Source organism: Rhinatrema bivittatum, chromosome 1 (assembly GCF_901001135.1).
Source record: "Rhinatrema bivittatum chromosome 1, aRhiBiv1.1, whole genome shotgun sequence".
Classification (NCBI taxonomy): Eukaryota; Metazoa; Chordata; class Amphibia; order Gymnophiona; family Rhinatrematidae; genus Rhinatrema; species Rhinatrema bivittatum.
This window is the reverse complement of record NC_042615.1, coordinates 136,264,300-136,285,048: the sequence shown is the minus strand read 5'-3', so window position 1 is coordinate 136,285,048 and position 20,749 is coordinate 136,264,300. Positions and strand designations below refer to the sequence as shown.

Here is a 20,749-nt window from a genome sequence, read left to right as displayed (position 1 = left end):
AGAACAAAAAGATAATTAAATTTTTCTTAACAGTTAATATTGCCATAATTATTTTGATTAGATGTATTCTATATTGTGAGATGTATATACATACAGTTTATATAGTCTGAGATATGCCTTTTTGTTGGTTGTGGTTTCTGTAGTATGTCTTATTAGGAATGTTTTATGTTATAGCTTGGGTATTTTTAATTAATGTATTCTGCTTTGTTTAGCATTAGATATGAGTTCTGGAAATGAAAATTAAATTATTGAACACCAAAAAATAAAAATCTCTGGAGCATAAAAAACTAATAACCAAAGATAAAAATCCACTCAAATATATGCCAAATCAATAGTTTAGCCTTGACAAATTATTACTATCATATCTCGTGTGGATGCCAATCCCACATATTAGCCAGTGCCGACATGTACAAATGATTTAAACCTCCTTTAAAGAAATTCATTGGCACCAGAGAAGAGAGAAGTTTTTATTTCCATATGAAAAAAACATACAAGATTGGCAGACCTATGATTATACCTTGATGCGTAAATTATCAACCACATTTGATGATATGTGGGGTTGGCATCCACATGAGATATGGTCTAGCCTTGACATAAATTATTAGTTTTGAATTGGCATATATTTTAATGGATTTTCATCTTTGGATATTAAATTATTGAATACATTACTTTTAGACCCCGTTCTTATTATGTGTGTTTGATTTGCTCTGCAGAACGAGATCTTGTGCTTGAAGTGGAGAAGATGAGAACACAATATGGTATTTTGCGTGGAGATAGATCACCATCTCGACTAGATACATTTGTGAAGAGCTTGGAAGAAGAAAGGGATTATTACAAGAGGGAATTAGAAAATGTTGAAAGAACATTCAGGCGAAGATCTAGCCCATTAAATGATTCTAGGCAGGAAACTAGCCCATCCTATGTCACTCCAGAAAAGGTAACGGATTCTGAGGAAGAGAATGTATAAAGTAAGACTTGAGTGCATTTATAGTTTTTAGTGTGTGTGTATGTATATATATATATGTGTATGTATATATATATATATTTCTATACCTGTTTTGTTTTTATATCGATTTGTCTCCTTTTTCTTCTTGCATGATAAGTATTTATTTAAAATATCTATTTTCCTAGCGTGTAGACAGATGTACTCAGGACCAGTGGGTTTATGCTTCCCTGCCAGCAGATGGAGAAGGCGCAAGCTGACATCACAGTGTGTATATATAACCCTGCAGTGACCCCAGCCTGTCAGTATTCTCTGTCTCCAGCAGATGATGGACATGCATCTCCCTGTGGGGATTGCTTAGAGCTTTTTAAAAGGAGAAATTTGAAATTCTAAATTCAGGAAAAGAAAGCCCCGCTCTCCTGCGGTGATACCTAAAGATCCCTCTCCCATTTGAGAATTCCTGAAGCAAGTGTCATGGCCCCTCAGAGATGTGCCTTGGTCTGGTAGCTGGGTTTCCTGGCGTGGACTTAGCTGCTAGTTCAGCTGAAAGGCAGCAGGTGCAGGAAGCCGAGCGTGGCAGTGACGACAGGTGCAGTCTCCCCCTGCAGCCAGAGACCATCTCTGTACTCAGCCAGTAAGTGCTGAGCTCAGGTCTCTGTTGTAAGCATGGCGCACTAACGTTCATTCCCACTCCCGTTGGGGTTGGGGAACTGGGCAGCCTGGCGAGTTGTGGCCCCCTGTGGGCTAAGCCCCACACGTACGCTTGCTTCTTGCACGCCGTGTGGTAGGCCACGGTGGTTGTTTTCACTCGCTCTTGTGCGTGTTCTGCTGCCCTCTATAGGCAGTCGATGTGTGCATTGTGTTGGCTCTGTGCATGCATTGTGCGCTTGGTTTTTGGACACGGACAAATTTTATGTACTTAACTTGGTGAACAGGTTGTCATGCACCTTGCCGGGCTTTCTTTTAGACGCTTCATTTTTGGGAATATTTCATTTTTGAGCACGAGCCATTCTGACGCACATTTCCCACAGCGATGGCGCCGGTAAGTAAGAAGCCTAATCATCTTCCTATTTGTGTTGCCTGTCATATTAGGACTTCTCTGCCTGACCTGGTTTCTAACCTGTGAAAGTGCTGCTCAGACGCTCAGGGAGAGTTGTCTTCCTCGGATTTTGCTAAGCCTGGCACTTCCCATTCTGATGATGGGTTGGTCAAAGCCTTGACTGGGGAGACGCCAGATCTTGGTTCTCCCTTGACTGGCTCCTCCGCTCGTGAGGGCAGTTCTTTGGGACCAGCTCCAGTTTCTTCTGGGCTTGGTCTGGATCTGGCTGCTTTTTATTGGGTGGAATTGGGAGAAATTAGGTGTATGCCTTGGTGAAGAGCCAGGTCTTGAGCTTCCGCTTGAACGATTTGATGCATTCCTCTTGCCGTAGTTCAACTGGCATTGTGTTCCAAAGGGTCGGCCCGGCTATCGATATGGCACGGGCTCTGATAGATGTTAGTTTGTAGAGTTTAGGGGAAGGGATGGGCATAGTTGCGAGATGTGCGTGTCTAGTAGGCTTATTAGACTGGTGTAAGCGGAAGGATTCATTAAACCAGTTCATTTCAGGATTGTAAAGAGCCTTGTGGATGAGAGAGAGAGTCTTATATTGTATACGGGAAGCTATTGGGAGCCAATGTAGATCTTTTAGAACAGGTGTAATATGGTCGTGTCTGCGTAAGTTGGTCAAGATTCGGGCTGTTGTGTTTTGTAAAATTTGAATGGGGTGAATGGCGTTGTTAGGAAGGCCAAGGAGAAGGGAGTTGCAGTAGTCTGTTTTGGCGAAGATGGTGGTTTGGAGCACTGTTTGGAAATCGGGGGGGGTGTAGTAAGGGTTTTAGTTTTTTTAGTGTATGAAGTTTAAAGAAGCCATCTTTTAGTATGTTGTTGATAAATTTCTTCAGTGTGAAGTGCCCATCGAGAATGATACCCAGATCACGGACTTGTTGAGCAAATTGGAACTGTGAAAGAGGGGGAAGGATCGAGTGGTTAAGGGGTGAGATGAGCATGATTTCAGTTTTAGTAGTGTTGAGAGCTAGGTGGATGGAAGAAAGGAGATTGTTTATGGATTGGAGAGTATCGTTCCAGAAATCCATGGTTTTAGAAATAGAGTCAGTGATGGGTATGAGGAGCTGAACATCGTCAGCATATATGTAGTGTGGGAGATTTAGGCTGGATAGGAAGTGACAGAGGGGTAGGATGTAAATATTGAAGAGGGATGAACCTTGAGGGACACCTTGATTAAGGGGGATAGCCTTGGAAACATGATTGCCTAGCTGAATTTTGTAATCTCTATTGCTGAGATAAGAATTGAACCAGTTGAGGGCAACACCTGTAATGCCTATTTCAGTCAACCGCTGTAGGAGAATGGGATGGCTGACGGTGTCAAATGCGGAGGAGATGTCAAGGAAGACAAGTATGTATGATTGTCCTTTCTCAAATCCTTTAATAATGTGGTCTGTTAGGGAGAGTAGAAGAGTCTCAGTACTATGAGAATTCCGAAAGCCGTATTGTGCGGGGGCAAGGATGTGATTGTCTTCAAGGTATTCTGTGAGTTGCTTGTTAACAGTTTTTTCAAGGAGTTTAGCAATAAATGGAAGATTGGAAATAGGGCGATAGTTGGCTAGATCAATGGGGTCAAGTTTGGGTTTCTTTAGGATGGGTTTGACAATAGCCTGTTTCAAGGGGAGAGGTACCTGTCCCAAGTTAATGGAGAGGTTAATGATATTTGTTAATGGTTTGGCAATAATATTGGGTATTGTGAGGAGATGTTTTGTGGGTATGGTGTCAGATGGGTGAGTGGAAGGTTTGGCTTTCTTGATAAAGGTTTCTATTTCTAATGTTGAGGTGCAATCTAGGGAGGAGAGAACAGTGGTATTGTTGCAGGTCTTTGTATTGATGAAATCGGGTTCGACAATGTTGATGGGACTGGCACAAGGGGTGAACTTTGAAAGTAACTTGTCTACTTTGGTTTGGAAGAAGGTGGCTAGATCTTCACATTTGGATTTGGCTACTACGTCAGGGATGTCGGGGGCAGCCGTCTTGGTGAGTGAGTTAACGTAATCATATAGTACTTTAGGGTTGTATTGGAATTGGTGTATTTTGTTGGCATAGAAGTCTCGTTTTGTCATGTTAAGTTTGTCACTATATAGATGTAGGGAGGTTTTAAATTGTGCCAGGTGGCAGAAAAAGGCCAAATGGTCCATGCAGTCTGCCCAGCAATTTTCTTATGGTAGTAACTGCCATTCTTTGCAGGATTCTGCCATATTTCTGTTAATCATGTGCAGGAGTTCCCATAGGGGTGTTGCCTTGTGAGCCTTCTCAGTCATTTTTTTTGGTCTGAGCACAGCACAGATGTGTACTCACTCTCCAGACCTTTTTCTCAGAATTCTCAACTAGTTACTAGATATTCTTCAGTCTGTTTACCTTTAAGTTGTCTTGCTGCTTCTGCAGCGCTATTTAAAAAAAAAAAAAAAAAAGGAAAATCTGCCTTCTCAAGATGTCCAGGAAAAAGAAACCTACCACAAGCAGATTTATGAACTGCATTTGTGGCAAGGTAACATACCTTACACATGGGCACAAGTTGTGCTATCGTTGTCATAGTTGGGACCATGACCAGGTAAATTGCTATGCCTGCAGATGGATGTCCCCTCGCACCCAATGTTTCAAGGCATGTAAGATGGAGGAATTGCGTAAATCTCTTAGGAGTCGCAGTCTGTCCTTCCACAGTGCGGCATCATCTGCCTCTTAAGGAAAAAAGTTGAGCAGGAGCTCCTCAAACTCTCCCATCATGTCAGGCCGAAACCTAGAGGTCAAATGCTATTGAGTGGCCTGTGTCGAGGAAGAAACAGCATCAAGTCTGTGGGACCGTTGATCAACCAACATTGAAAAAGCAAAAATCCTCCAAACATAATGTATGTGTGTCATTGATGCACGGAGCCCAAGCCCTATCGATGCATCTCAATGCCACTTTAACAGAATGCATTAGTTCTGACGATGCATGGTACATTGGCTCTGTGATTCACAGCCCATCGATACATAGCACGCAGCACTAGTGTCCCTTCAGTGCAAACAATGCCAATATCATTGATGCAATTACCAAAGGTCTCACCCCTTCAAGGTTTCTGCCAAAGGGTTTCTGTTTGGATACTCTGGACCCAGTATGTTCTCTAGTACCACTCACTCCAATAGGCTGCTTATTCAAGAGTAGGAGCCCATTCTTCTCTTTGAAGTTATTCCACTATCCATGCTAGGTCAGAGGCCACATCAGTTACTTGACTAGTTAGTAAACCTCCTTTACCTCTTTGACTAAGGTGACAGAAGGAACTTTCCATCCTCTCCTCTTTAGCACTGCTACATTCCCACAGAATGGAGTCCCATTTTCATTTATTAGAGTGCACACATCATGAGAACCCTTGCTACGAGGTTCTTCATTATCCCATATGATTTCAACAGAGTCAAGTTGGTAGACCAGACTGATTCCCCTCTGTGGCAACCAGGAGAAACCACCTGATTCACCTTCTTCATCAGTGGGATCCTGTATTAGTGTTCCCACACTCTTAGGTTCCAAGCAAGGTTCCACAGGAATATCTTCTGATCCACTTCTGGATCCTCCAGAGTATACATAGCTTGTGGAAAACCTTACTCAAAGTTTGTAGAAAAAATGGGAACAACACTGGAAGTAAATGTACACAAGGATAAAGCCCCTGAACAGTGGTCCTTCAAATACTGAAAACTCCATTGGAACCAGCAGCTCTCACAGGCAACATTCTGAATCTGTTGCAGATGACAATGTGGGAAATTTGCATTCCTGTGGCTAGAAAGTTAGATCTAAAGTATAGAGTTCAGAAATCACCAGAGTTTGGTGGTGTCCAATTACCTCATCAGTGTTGTCATGGAATCTGCCCTGAAAAAGGCAAAAAAGATAAAGATCTATTTGAATTTGCTTCCTGGAAAAGATCTTAGGCTATTAAGATAGTTTTGGAAAGAGTGTTTCAGAGTTCGATGCTAACTGCTCGCTTTTCTCCTCACCAATATCTACATGACTGCATTTAAAAATTAACTTTTCCTTCAACCTATTGAAGGATATTGTTACTTCAACCACTTGGATGCAAAAGAGTGCATATGACATCTCCATTCCATTTATGAATCATTTGATTCAATTTCATGTACCTCTTCTGCCTCAATTGGAGCTTTCTGCATGGTGTGATTTAGAGCTACTGGCATTTGGGCCAATGTACAAGACGAGCTGGTGGATGTCCTTTGGCTAGCAGAGAACTTTTCTTTGGAGAAAAACTCAGAAACTGTTGCTCAAATAAAAGAACAAAATGTTATGGTCCAATTTCTCTTGACGGAACCTAAGCAGCCCTCCTCTTCAAGATGCTCCTTTTACTCTTACAAAAGGCCATATATTCAGAGACTCCCATCTGGCCTTTTCAACAGTAGCACATCCCTTCTCTTCCACCTCAGCAACAGCAATCAGTTCCAACCAGCCAAATCAACAGCAGGAACATTGTCAGCCTAGGATGACACAATAGTCCCAGCCAAATCCTGTGCCAGGTTTTTGAATGCCTCCAAATATTCCTCTCTAGTGGGGGGAGGGGAGAGGTGGCAGAATCCAGGCCTTCCTGGGAGCAATGTGCCAGATAACAAAGGACTTCTGGGTTTTCAAAATTATAGTTTTTGGATTGTTTTTCTCCTGGCCTACCATCTCTTCCAGAATTTTCAACTTGCACCAAGTGAGACGGATTTGGATTGGAACTCCATTTGGAAGTGCAGTCACTTCAACAACAAGTGATAGAGCCAGCTGCTGCATTCCAACATGGCAGGGAATTTACTTCCGATCTTTCCTTATCCTCAAGAAATCAGGAGAATCAAGACTCATTCTGGACTTGAGAGAACTAAAAAAAAAAAAAAAAACAACAAACCAGCTACTCCAAGAGAAATCTAAATTGAATTTCCTTAGCATAATTCTCCCCCTACATCCAAAAGGGGGGGGGGGGATGGATGTGCATTCTTGATCTGAAGGATGCATATCCTCATATATCCATCCATTCTTCCCATTGGTGCTGTCTTCACTTCAAGGTTTATTCTTCTCATTTTCAATACAAAGAGCTCCCTTTCAGCCTTCAGCAGTTCAGATTATCTTCACCAAATGCTTCGCTGTAGGAATGGCACATATATTTCATCAGGGGATTAAAGTCTTCTCAAAACTAGACAATTTGCTAGTCACAGGAAGCTCCCAAGAAGTGTTGCTCTCCCTGTACAAGACAATTCAACTTCTGCTGGATTTGGAATTTCTGGTGAACTTTGAGAAGTCAAATCTAGTGCTGACTCAGAAAATCATATTTAGCGCATGGATAAAACTCACTATAAGAGAGAACTTTTCTACCGTCAGAACAAGTGAGCACTATGAAATCATTCAGACACAACCTACTGAACTTGCAGCACTCGACAGCCAGAGCAGTTCTCATTGTTTTAAGTTATATAGTGGTGGCCATTCTGTAATCCCACCAGCCCGTGGTCGGGCCCCTCAGGAATTTGGCAAGCTTCTGCACGGCTTCACAGAACAGTCACCAGTGGTGGCCTTCAGCTGTGCTCTGATGCGTTGGGGGACATTGACAGTGGTGTTTGTTTCAGGGAGCCTGTTGCACAGTGTGTCGGTCATACTCCTGGACAACATTCCCTGCTTTATTTTCTCATTGTAGTTGCTGTGCACATCGGGGTGAGGCATGCAGACATCGATGAGCAGTTGTAGTGTGATGGCGCAGTGGTAGTCCAGTCAGTCATCGGTCGGTGACACTTGCTCAGGGACATTACGGCATGGGTGGAACATGTTCTGGGAGCATGTGGTGAGATGGCGAATTCCCTCTCTTGCTGTGAGTGGTCCCCATCTCAGGGAGCTGGCGCTGCATGTGGATCTGATCACAAAGTGCACGTCGGGCGGCGGGGCTGTCTGGGAGCATGGCTCATTCATACATAGCCGCGGTAGTATCCTTCTCGAGGCTGGAAGCGGGCCGTTCAGGACATTATTCCATTGCTGGGAGGTGTGATGCTGGGCAAGACTGGGGGAGCCCCTGGCCCCAGCATGATACACGGAGACCAATGATCCACAATCTTATGCTGTCGCTTTGGCATGTCCTGCCTGTGGACAGTTTAGAGTTCATGCTCTTCCAGGTTCCCTTGTGCTTGCATTCTTTGGAGCCTTGCACATTGGTGGGATTGCAGTGCCATCGGGGAGCACATCACAGATACAAGGCTTGCGGTGAGGGGGGATGTCTGTGTCTCGGATGGCACGCTATGCCTAGGATCGCGATGGTCCGGGACTGATCAAGTGGCACATTGTCAGGTCATCAGTTTGACAGCTGTCTGGAGTCTGGTGGCATGTCCAGTTGTGGCCTCGACTCCCTGCTCGGCCTCATGAATCTGTGCTCAACCTCACTCACAAAAGGGGGTGGCTGGTTCCTGCTTCACCAGGATGGCTCTCCATTGGGCAGGTGCCAGTTTTGGCAGTCTTAGAGTCGTGTCATATGGGCCATGGGACACTCATTGTGTTCTGGGCGGATCAGCGCGCAATGCGGAATACCATCGGCGGTGGGCTGTCTGTCACCAGGGCCCACTAGCCCCGGTGTGACAACAGACTGGACACTTTCATTTGGCGATTGGGCAGTCACCTGGCTTGGACGAGGAGGGTGACTGGAAAGTCCTGGAAATGGTTACCTCTTGGAGGGCAGCGCCTTGCTTTGATGCAGTGGCCCCGGGCTGGAGGTGGTGGGCTGCTTGTGCCAGCTGGGCGTTGCGCTGAGCAATGGCATAGGGTGATGGCTGGGTTGTAGGGGCATGCATACGGACCAGCTTATTACCCTGATGAGGCTGCAAATGACAAGATTTGCTCTTCCAGAAGCATCAATAGGCACCTTGGAGACAACAATCTGGGAACCACGCCCGGGTGCCTGATCATCTTGTCCTTAATGCCCCACACCAGGCTTATTTGATCAGAGATCATCCCTTGCCGCCATTCCTCATAAAATTAACGATTCAGACCGTGGACCAGGAGATGTAATAGGGTCAACAGTTAGATCAGTAGGTGTACCTCTAAGTGTGTGTGTGTGGGGAGACGGAGGGGTCATCAGGTAAGGCACAATATGAATGGAGGCCCAGTGTCAAGGTTTGTTCAGGCCAGACGGAGTCTATCTTTTGAACATTTAGTTATGATATATTCAGCAAAGCTCGGAAGAGGTTCCAGGGGCATGGGTATTGGTAGTTGACAGCAACCGCAGCGAGATGTTGGGGGGGAGGGGGCATGAGGCAAGTGTGCTCCCTACCTCATGCCTTTGGCAGGTTACTCAGGCCGATAGGGGCATTTCGGACATGGTGCAGGCAGACAATCACGGTCCAGGTCAGCAGTTGACTTGTGCCTTGGGTGGCGCAGGGTGGGGGCATTCCTATGCTGGAGGTTGGGGGGGGCCTGGTGCGATGTTGCCTTGCATTGGGCAGTGGAGGTGGTGGGTAGCCTGGTCTTTGGGCGACTGCCATACTGGCTCAGTTTGTAGGGATATGTTAATAAAGCTTTGGTCCTTTTTATCCAATAACTGTCTTTGTGGTTATTCCGTTGTATTAAAATATGTATGGTAGTGGGTCAGTCAGAGGGGAGTGGGGAGGACGCGGACAGGAAGACACTACAGTTGTGGCTGCTAGAGTTATGGAATTTCTGAAAAACAAATTGGGATTGATCTAAGGTATAATTTGAGTCAAGAATAGTAGAAGCTTAAAGAAAAATTCTGAAACGATTGAAACTCAGCAAAGAAAAATTTGTGATATGGATGAGCAAATTATACAAGTTGAGAAAATTCAGAACCATCAAGTAAAAGTCGAAGGAGAGTTTCATAAAAAATTTGAAAACCTTAAATTCAATACGAGCATTGAATTTAAGAGTTATTAACTTTCCAATAATCAAGCAAATGAGTCCTCTGGAATTATTTAAGAACTACATAACGCAGACGTTAAATATCCCAGAACAGTGTTTACCTGTAATTGTTAGGGTCTTCTATGTAAGAATAAAGAAAAAGGAACAAGAACAAAAACAGATAATATAGAAAGATAAAGAAGGAAAAAGATTAGAACAAAAAACTCTTAACATAAGAAAATGCCATGCTGGGTCAGACCAAGGGTCCATCAAGCCCAGCATCCTGTTTCCAACAGTGGCCAATCCAGGCCATAAGAACCTGGCAAGTACCCAAAAACTAAGTCTATTCTATGTTACCATTGCTAATGGCAGTGGCTATTCTCTAAGTGAACTTAATAGCAGGTAATGGACTTCTCCTCCAAGAACTTATCTTGTAGAAACTTCAGTCATTATCAGATCTTTTTTAGAAGTCTCAAGAGGATATTGAGGTTAAAAATAGAGGAACTTTGCTAATTAACTTTGCTTTTATTACAGATTAAACGTTTTGAAATGTTTTTTTCGTAATAGATTGAAAACATTCTATGGGCAGAAAGTCTGGATATATCCAGACCTTGTTAGGAGCACTCAGCTCCATAGAAAAAAAATTACTGGCCTTAAGGAAGGAGGTGGTCGATAAGGGTGGTTATTTTCTATTAAAATATCCTTGTAGATGTGCTGTCAAATACAAGGGGAAAAATTATTCATTTATAGACCTAGATCATATCAAGAATCTTCTCGCGAGAGAAACTCCGGCTAATTAGTAGATAAAGGGGTAACAAGTTGCACTATTTCTTATAGAATTTAAGTGAAGAATTTATAACGCTCATGATACGATGCTTCTCTTAAAATTTACTTTTGAGTATGGAGAATATGTATATGGTTGATATGTTATTTTTAATAAGAATATTTCTGATTTTCAATTACAGCTCTGTAGTTGCTAATGGCAAGATTTTCTTGTAATTGTATTTTGAAAATTCAATAAATAAAAAACAAGAATAGTAGTAAGCTGTTGAAGTATTGTAATATCTAGAATCTTAGTAAGGTATGATAATGACAAAATAGGATGGTAATTATGCAGTAGGGTCAGGTATGCAGAAGTTTTTTTCAATATCAGGCAAACTGATACTTTTCCAGATTTTCCAAAAAAAAAAGAAAAGAGTGCCACTAATCAGTGATGAGTTTACAAGCTTCGCAATGAAATTTGCTGTTTCTATTCTTTCAAGAAAGCTGTAGAGCAGGGATTAAGAGGGCTAGTAGATAAGTTCATCTTATTGATGAATAAATATCAGACTCCAACATAGTGTTGAATTGTTCCCATTTCGTTCCGAGAAAAAAATCATCAATTATAACAGCAGAAATCTGGAATGTATTTCTAATAGTAATCACTTTGTCATTGAGGTATGTTACAAATGTATCTGCCACATCCTGTCCTGGAGTTGGGGATGGTGCATTAGTCAGGAGTGAAACTGGATTAGTGATCTCTTTAACAGAGTGAAACAACTCTGGGGTAATTTGGAAATCTGTGTATACATATTTCCTGAGGATGATAATGATGTGGAGTGGGAGTGGGTTATCAGTGAATAAAGTTAGGTAGAAGTTCAGTTTGTCAAAATATGCCTCAAGAGTTTGTAAGGAACCAAAAAAAAAAGAGGTGGAAGTCAAGCAAAGTAACTGAAGCAGAGAAGATGGAGGTATGAGGGGCTGTGGGTAAAGATCGAATGGGACCAAGTATTGGTGGTTCTTTGGAGTCATGTGACAAGATCTGAGTAGAGAAAGGACCTATTAGAGAAAGAAATGAACTGCTATGGACCTTTTGGAAATGAAATACCAGAAGGTGACTCTAATGTAGTCAGAGGAGGGACATTTTGCACAAAGCAACTAAAGAGAGAAAATGTGAAACTGAATTGTAATGCTATATTTGTGGGCTTTTATTTTCCCCAGAGTGGTACCAACAATTCAGAGCTGAGACAAATTATTAGAGAAAGAGATGAACTTCAGTCTATGCTGGACAGATTTGAAAAACACATGGTGGAAATTCAGTCCAATGTCAAGATGTTGACAGCAGAAAGAGATAAACTAAATATTCTTTATGATCAGGTAGGAAGCAAATAAGGGCTGAAAACTAACCTATGTTTTGCATTTTATAAAAGCTGCTCTGAGACTACAATAGCCAAATGTTGCAATTACTATAATAGGATTTTGGCATACCCAATGATATTCTTCCTGTGGCTAACTTTTACTATTCAAACATTTAGTTTATTACATAGGTTAACACCACAAGAGGGAAAAGTATCCATTGGTTCAAATTGTTGTATAAAGTGCCTCCTTGTATAAGAACATGCCATACTTGGTCAGACCAAGGGTCCATCAAGCCCAGCATCCTGTTTCCTACAGTGGCCAATCCAGGACATAAGAACCTGGCAAGTTCCCAAACACTAAGTCTATTCCATGTTACTGTTGCTAGTAATAGCAGTGGCTATTTTCTAAGTCAATTAATAGCAGGTAATGGACTTCTCCTCCAAGAACTTATCCAATCCTTTTTTTAAACACAGCTATATTAACTACACTAACCACATCCTCTGGCAACAAATTCCAGAGTTTAATTGTGCATTGAGTGAAGAAGAACTTTCTCCAATTAGTTTTAAATGTGTAACATGCTATCTTCATGGAGTGCCCCTCTAGTCTTTCTATTATCCGAAAGAGTAAATAACTGATTCACATTTACCCGTTCTAGACCTCTCATGATTTTAAACACCTCTATCATATCCCACCTCAGCCGTCTCTTCTCCAAGCTGAAAAGTTCTAACCTCTTTAGTCTTTCCTCATAGGGGGAGCTGTTCCATCCCCTTTATCATTTTGGTCACCATCAAAGCTTTATAATGGTGCATGCCATTTTTCTATATAGCAAAAGGTTCTGAGGCTATATTATCTTCATTGACAGTAGTGTTTCTGCAGTAGTGCTGGCATAAATGGTATCTAAAACGGTGTTTTCAGACTTGGGGCCAGGACCCAGTACTGAGTCATGGTATGCCAGTGAGTGGACTGTGGTCCTGTTCGCATCCTGACACCCATTTGTGCTGCAAAGTGTTTCTATGTTGGGAGAAGAATGAGAGGAGGAAGTGATGTATTTGCCTCAATATTATACTGCTGACTTGGGGCTCTGAGTGTGGTACCCATACTTCCACAATAATCACCAAGAGGCACGGGAGAAGGGATGATGTGCGACCCACACTGACTGAGAACTGCATGGAGACACGTGAGTTTGCTACACAGAGTGAGAGGAGCATCAAAGTGAGGAAGTGAGAAAGTTGTGGGGGGGTAGGAGAGTAATGGGACAGGTTGAGGAAGAGGAATTGGGTGGGGAGGAGACTGAACTTGTGGATACACACCATATGGAAATTTATTTACCAGAAAAAGTGGAATTAGATGGGGTGATGGTGGGGATGGGCTGTAAATATTTGAATTGGTCCCAATACCTAGCATGGTAGCCAGATACACTCAGGAACAATGGGTTATGTTCCCCTGCCAGAAGATGGAGACTGAGTCAGATATCAAAGTCGATGTCACCCTAGGTACACCCCTACAGTATTTCTCCATCTCCAGCAGATGGTGGACGTACCTCTCCCTATGGGGATTGCTGTACTTTTTGGAAGGAGAAATTCTACATTTAAATTGGAGAAAAAATTGAGCCCCGCTCTCCGGTCCCCTCCCCCAGTTGAGAATTCCTGAGGCGATTTCTGAGATCCCTCAGAAGTGAGCCTTGGTCTGGTAGCCGGTTTCCGGTGTGGACTTTGCTGCTTAAGCAGCTGAAAGGCAGTGCGGGTGCAGGAAGCAGAGCATGGCGGTGACGGCCAAAGCCCCCTCTCCCTGCAGCCAGAGACAATCTCTGTACTCAGCCAGTAAGCGCTGAGCCCAGGTAAGCTTAAAAAAAAAAAAATTAAAAAAAAAAAATTTACCTTCCGATCAGAGACATTTGGAGTGGTTTTGGTAAGGCTTTCTCTGGTCTCCTTGCTCGGCGTGCTGTACCGACGTCATTCCTGATCCCATTGGGGTAACTAGAAGTAGGCTTCCAAGCAGGTTGAGAGGCCACCCTCCCCCCCCCCATGGGCTAGGCCCCGCTTTAGGCTTGATTGGCGCTCTGTGTCGCAGCAGCGTCATCTTGCATGCATCTTTGTGCTTGCCGTATTGCCCTCCATAGAATGTCTGTTCGCACAGTAAGTCAACTCTGTGCAAGCGCTGTGCGCATAACATCACATACGTACATACACGCAAAACCTAGTAAGCGCAGAATACAGGTAAAGCCGAGCGCACGGGCTGTACGTGTGCCACACTGCATCCTGCCTAGGCACCTGAAATCTGTGAGCATAAAGTTTTAAGTACGAACCGACAGAACACACAGTTACGTCTGTCAATGGCTCCGGCAGCCAAGAAACAAAAGCGCCTTTCTCTCTGTGCTGCTTGTCATATTAGGGCTTCGCAGTCTGACCTGGATTCCAACTGTCAGCACTGTGAGGAAGCCTAGGGAGAGTTGGCCTCTCTGGAGTTTGCTAAGCCCAGCTCCTCCCATTCAGAGGATGGGTTAGCCACAGCCTTAACTGGAAGTACCCTGAATCTGAGTACCCTGGGACTGGGTCATCTGTGGGAGAGGGAAATTCAGCAGCACCTACATCCCAGTACCTCCTGGGCTAGGCATGGGACCCGGCTGCCTTCTCTTGGATGGACTTTTTTCCAGGGTCTTCAAGCCTTCGTACAGGCACAGTCTGCTACCTCACTTCCCCCTATCCTGATGAAACCTCAGCCGGTAAGCCCTCCCTCTCCCAGTCCTATCTCAGACCTTGAGGCATGCCTCACCAAGGGTATCCCTGGCAGGGACTCGGACAGCATGGATTAAGAGGAGTATACTGATTCCTTGGAAGATGGAGAAATTCCCCCTGGTTTAGAACCATATTGGACCATGTTACAGTTTTTCCATAGAGACGAATTGCCGGCTCTGGTTTCCCAGGCCCTGATGATGCTGGGAGTTCCTGGGGTGGACTATGACTGAACCAAAGAAAAACCCTTTCTGATTTCCCTAAATAAAGCCTCTTGCTATTTCCAGTACTGGAAGCAATCCAGGAGTTGATTGACCTGGAATGGGATGCCCCAGAAGCAATTTTTAAAGGGGGACGAGTGTTAGAAGATTTATACCCACTGGATCCAGCATTGAGAGACCATTTGCGTTTCCCTAAACTGGATGCGCTGATCTGTGCCATCTCTAAGCAACAACTATCCCAGTGGAAGGAGGAGCAGCCCTAAAGGATGCGCACGATAGACGGATGGAGTCCATCCTTAAACAGGCTTTTGACGCAGTAGCAATGACTGTACAGATTGCTTCTTGTTGTGCCCTGGTAGCTCGTTCGTGCCTACTCCTCTCTCAAGAGGTGGATGACGCGGGGGTGAATTTCAAAGCGATTATGAAACCTGCCGCCACCTTTTTAGCTGATGCGGGCTCGGATCTAGTCTGTACTTCGGCCAGAGGGAGTGGCCTCAGTGGTGGCGGCCAGAAGACAGCTATGGCTGTGGCATTGGTCAGCAGCCTCAACCTCCAAGGCAAATCAATCAAAGATGCCCTTTAAAGGATCATTCATTTTCATAAGCGAATTGGAAAAACTGGCCAGTAAATGGGGCAAAACTCCACTTCCCCGGCTACCAGAAGATAAGAGAAAGCAGTTACAATGCCCCTTTCCTATGAGGGGTTGATCCAGGGAATCCCAATGCTTTCGCCCCTACAGAAACTCGACATTTCAGAGGTCTCGGCCTTTTGGAAAGTCTCAGTCCTTTTGTAGCCGAAAGCCTAAAAGAGGGGCAGGCTCGTGTTCAGATTCGCCCCGAACCCCCCAATGAAAATTTGATGATCCACCCTCTGAATGAGGAGCTAGGGGTCTACTGTCCCTCTTCTACCAGAGGTGGGACGAGATCACTTCGGACAAATGGGTACTGGATGTCATACGAGAAAGATATGCGCTGGAATTTCACAGCACTCCTCGGGACATATTCATGTCTCCTTGCCACTCCCAGCACAAGAAGTATGCAGGGGAGACTACTCTTTTAAGGCTTCTCAGGATGAGGGCTATAATCCCAGTACCTGCACCCCAGGAAAATATGGGGCATTATTCCATCTATTTTATCGTACCCAAGAAAGAAGGTTCCTTTCGCCCCATCATGGACCTCAAGGGCATCAACAGGCATCTATGAGTGAATCATTTCCACATGGAAACCCTACACTCCGTGATAATGGCCATACCATCGGGAGAGTTCTTATCCTCCCTGGACCTATTCAAGGCTTACCTACATAGAAACATATAGAAATGACGGCAGAAGAAGACCAAACGGCCCATCCAGTTTGCCTAGCAAGCTACGCACTTTATCCTTTTTTTTTTCCTTTTTCTCTCTCCCACCTGTTACTATTGGCTTCCAGTACCCTCCACCCCTAATTCCCCTCCACCCCACCACCAATGTAGAGAGCAGCGCCGGATCTGCATCCAAGTGAACATCCAGCTCAATTAGGGGTAGCAACTGCTGCAACAAGCAGGCCACACCCCTGCACCATACTCTTACCCACCCCTGTTTTTTTTTGTTGTTTTTGTTTTTTTTGGAGATGGCAGCCCTCCATCCTTCCGCTCCGTGAAGGTGGAACACCAACCACTGGCATCCCGCTCCATGAATGCCTCTATGGCTACAGCCGCTCCGTGCAGTGTTTTGCTGCCTCCTCTTTATTCATGTCCTCTAGACTTGATGGATCCATAGTGTTTATCCCATGCCCCTTTGAAGTCCTTCACAGTTTTAGACTTCACCACTTCCTCTGGAAGGGCATTCCAGGCATCCACTACCCTTTCCGTGAAGAAATACTTCCTGACATTGGTTCTTAGTCTTCGTCCCTGGAGCCTCAGCTCGTGACCTCTGGTTCTGCTGATTTTTTTCTGACGGAAAAGGTTTGTCGTTGTCTTTTGATCATTAAAGTTTTTCAAGTATCTGAAAGTCTGAATCATATCACCCCTGCTCCTCCTTTCCTCCAGGGAGTACATATTTAGATTCTTCAATCTCTCCTCTTGTGTCATCCGATGAAGACCCTCCACCTTCCTGGTCGCCCTTCTCTGTATCGCTTCCATCTTGTCTTTGTCTCTTTGTAGCTACGGTCTCCAGAACTGAACACAGTACTCCAGGTGAGGCCTCACCAAGGACCTGTACAAGGGGATAATCACTTCCCTTTTCTTACTCTATATTCCTCTCTCTATGCAGCCCAGCATTCTTCTGGCTTTTGCTATCGCCTTGTCGCATTGTTTCGCAGACTTCATATTATTAGACACTATCACCCCAAGGTCTCTCTCCTGCTCCGTACACATCAGCCTTCCCCCTCCCATCGAATACAGTTCATTCGGATTTCCACTCCCCATATGCATGACTTTGCACTTCTTGGCATTGAATCTCAGCTGCTATATCTTCGACCACTCTTCCAGTTTCCTTAAATCCCGTCTCATTCTCTCCACTCCTTCCGGCATGTCCACTCTGTTGCAGATCTTAGTGTCATCCGCAAAAAGACAAACCTTACCTTCTATCCCGTCCGCAATGTCGCTCACAAAGATATTGAACAGGACCGGTCCCAACACAGATCCTTGCGGTACACCACTTAAAACCGGTCTCTCTTCAGAGAAAGTTCCATTTACCATCACACATTGTCTTCTGTCCGTCAACCAGTTTGCAATCCAGGTCACCACCTCGGCACTCACTCCTAAGCTTCTCGTTTTATTCACCAGTCTCCTGTGCGGAACCGTATCAAAAGCTTTGCTGAAATCCAAGTAGATGACATCGAGCGCTCTTCCTTGATCCAATTCCTTGGTTACCCAGTCAAAAAAGTCAATCAGATTTGTCTGACAGGATCTTCCCCTGGTGAATCCATGCTGCCTCTGGTCCATCAATTCTCCGGACTGTAGATAGTTCACTATTCTCTCTTTCAACAGTGACTCCATTACTTTTCCCACCACTGAAGTGAGGCTAACCGGTCTGTAGTTACCAGCCTCCTCTCTGTTCCCACTCTTGTGAAGCGGGACCACCACCGCTCTTCTCCAATCACTCGGCACCACTCCCGTTTCTAGGGATCTATTGAACAGGTCACACAGCGGACCCACCAGCACATCTCTGAGCTCCTTCAGTATCCTTGGATGAATCCCATCAGGCCCCATGGCTTTGTCCACTTTCAGATTCTTTAGCTCTTTCCATACATTTTCTACTGTAAATGGATTTTCATCTATTCCACTTCCCTCCAGTTTCTTGTTGTGTAGAGATGGTCCTTCTCCAGGGTCTTCTTTAGTGAACACAGAGCTGAAGTATTCGTTTAATATTTCTGCCATTTCTTCGTCTCTCTCCACACATTGATCATTTCCACCTTTCAATTTCACTATACCACTTTGGACTTTTCTCTTTTCGCTGATTTATCTGAAAAATGTTTTGTCACCATTTTTTATCTCCTTGGCAATCCTCTCTTCCGCTTGACTTTTTGCCGACTTGATTAATTTCTTTGTCTCCCTCAGTTGAATCAAATATTCTTCTTTGTGCTCCTCCCTTTGGGATCTTTTATATTTCTTGAATGCTGTTCTTTTAGCTTTAATTTTGTCAGCCACCTCCTTTGAGAACCAGATAGGTTTCAATTTTCTTTTGCTTTTCTTTACATTTCTAACATATAGAGTAGTTGCCTTGGTGATTGCTCCTTTTAGATTGGTCCACTGCTGATCCACATCTGAATCTGACAACACAGTTTCCTGCGCAGTACTGAGTTGCCATTATCAGTTCTGGGCACTGCTCTTTGGCATAGCCACTGCCCTCAGAACACTTTCCAAGATTATGGTGGTCGTAATGGCAGCATTGAGAAAAGAAGAAATCCTGGTGCACCCCTACTTAGACAACTGGTTGATCCGGGCCAAGTCCGTGAAAGAGAGTTTCCAGGTGACCAACAGAGTGACGACCTTGCTTCGGGAACTCAGGTTGTAAACCTGGACAAAAGCAGTCTCACGCCCTCCCAGTTCTTGGAATATCTGGGAGTCTGGTTCGACACCAAGCAGGGCAAGGTCTTCCTTCTGACCACAAGGATAAATAGGTTGATGTCCCAAGTGTCTCAGTTGATAAGCACAATACACCCAACAGTGTGGAGCTATCTCCAAGTTCTCAGTTTGATGGCAATCCTGGAGGTAGTACCGTGGGTGAGGGGGTACACATGCGACTACTTCAATGCTCACTATTGTCACTTTGGAACCCGCAGTCTCAAGACTATTCGATTTGCCTCCACTTACCAATGGGAGTATGCTCTCGGCTCCAGTGGTGGCTACAGGAAGCTCATCTGAGCAGGGGTATACCCCTGTCTCCAAACTGGCTGGTCCTCAACAAACGCGAGCCTCTGGGGCTGGGGAGCTCACTGTCAGGAACTTGACGGCCCAGGGACTTTGGATTGAGAAAGAGGCCCTCTGGAACATCAACTGCCTGGCAGCCCGGGCAGTCAGATTCGCATGTCTACAATTCAGCCACAGGCTCCAGGGTCAAGCAGTTCGTGTAATGTCAGACAACGCAACGACGGGAGCCAACAAGTGTCACAGGAGTTAGATCTCCTTATGGAATGGGTGGAAATACATCTACAGATTATCTCAGCCTGCACATAGCAGGAAAAGACAGAGCAGACTTTCTAAGCAGGGAGAGGCTGGATCCAGGAGAGTGGGCATTGTCGGCCAAAGCCTTTCAGCTGATAGGTTTCTCCCCTGTTGGTCACATCTCACAGTGCAAAGGTTCCCTGATTCTTCAGTCGCAGAAGTGATCAGTGGTTCCTGGAGATCGATGCTCTCGTTCAGACCTGGCCGAAAGAAGAGTTGCTATATGCCTTCCCTCCATAGCCTCTACAGGGTCATTCGCAGTATCAAGCACCAGAGGGGATTAGTCCTAGTAGCTCCAGATTGGCCCAGGTGTTCGTGGTATGTGGAGTCTCCAGGAGGAGACCCCCCCCCCCCCCCCCCACCCCCTGTGCTTTCCACTGCACAGGGACTTGCTACAGCAGGAACTGGTCCTTCACGAGGATCAGACTAGATTCTGCCTTATGGTCTGGCCCTTGAGAGGGCTCGCCTGATGAAGCTTGGATATTTTGTGGCAGTAATTGCCACCTTACTCCATGCTTCGAAGTTCTCTACGTCCCTAGCATATTTGAGGCCTGGTGCAAGGAACGCGGTGTGTCGTCCCCCCCCCCCCCCCCCCTCCAATCCTTGGGCAGTCAAAATCCCACTAATTCTGGAATTTTTGCAGGATGGCATGAATAAAGGTTTGATCCTTAACTCCTTGAAGTTACTTCTTAGTACTCTTAGACTTATCCGCAGCCTTCGACACAGTGGATCATAGTATCCTATATACCAAATTGAGTGAAATAGGAATTAGAGGTACCATTCTTAAATGGTTTATGTCCTTTCTCAGTAATCTATCTTTCCAAGTAAAGATCAAAAACGCAACCTCCAACAGGATTTCCCTGGAAATAGGGCAGACCCTTGTGGGATCATTATCTGCTACCTTGTTTAATGTATATCTTTTGCCAGTATGCCATCTTCTTGCAGATTTAGGATTGAATTTTTACATCTACGCAGACATCCAATTTTTTGTTCCAATTGAAGACACAGTCGAAAAAACTCTTAATATAATTGCTATCTATCTAATGGCATTAAAGCAACTACTTTCACACATAAAATTAGCACTAAACATGGAAACAACCAAAGTAATATTACTAGAGAGAAAACTTAGAAATGAAGAGATTCCTCCTCTA

The 20,749-nt window shown here is 44.6% G+C and overlaps 1 protein-coding gene across 2 annotated transcripts in view; it reads left to right on the top strand.

The window, feature by feature from the left end:
* Positions 1-20,749, top strand: part of CEP135 (centrosomal protein 135) — a 435,470-nt gene that overhangs the window by 216,761 nt on the left and 197,960 nt on the right. For both annotated transcript variants that reach the window (XM_029587343.1, XM_029587336.1), the window contains exons 11-12: positions 714-937; positions 11,866-12,021. In XM_029587343.1, coding sequence (XP_029443203.1) covers positions 714-937; positions 11,866-12,021 — 380 coding nt within the window. The remainder of the gene's footprint in view (positions 1-713; positions 938-11,865; positions 12,022-20,749) is intronic.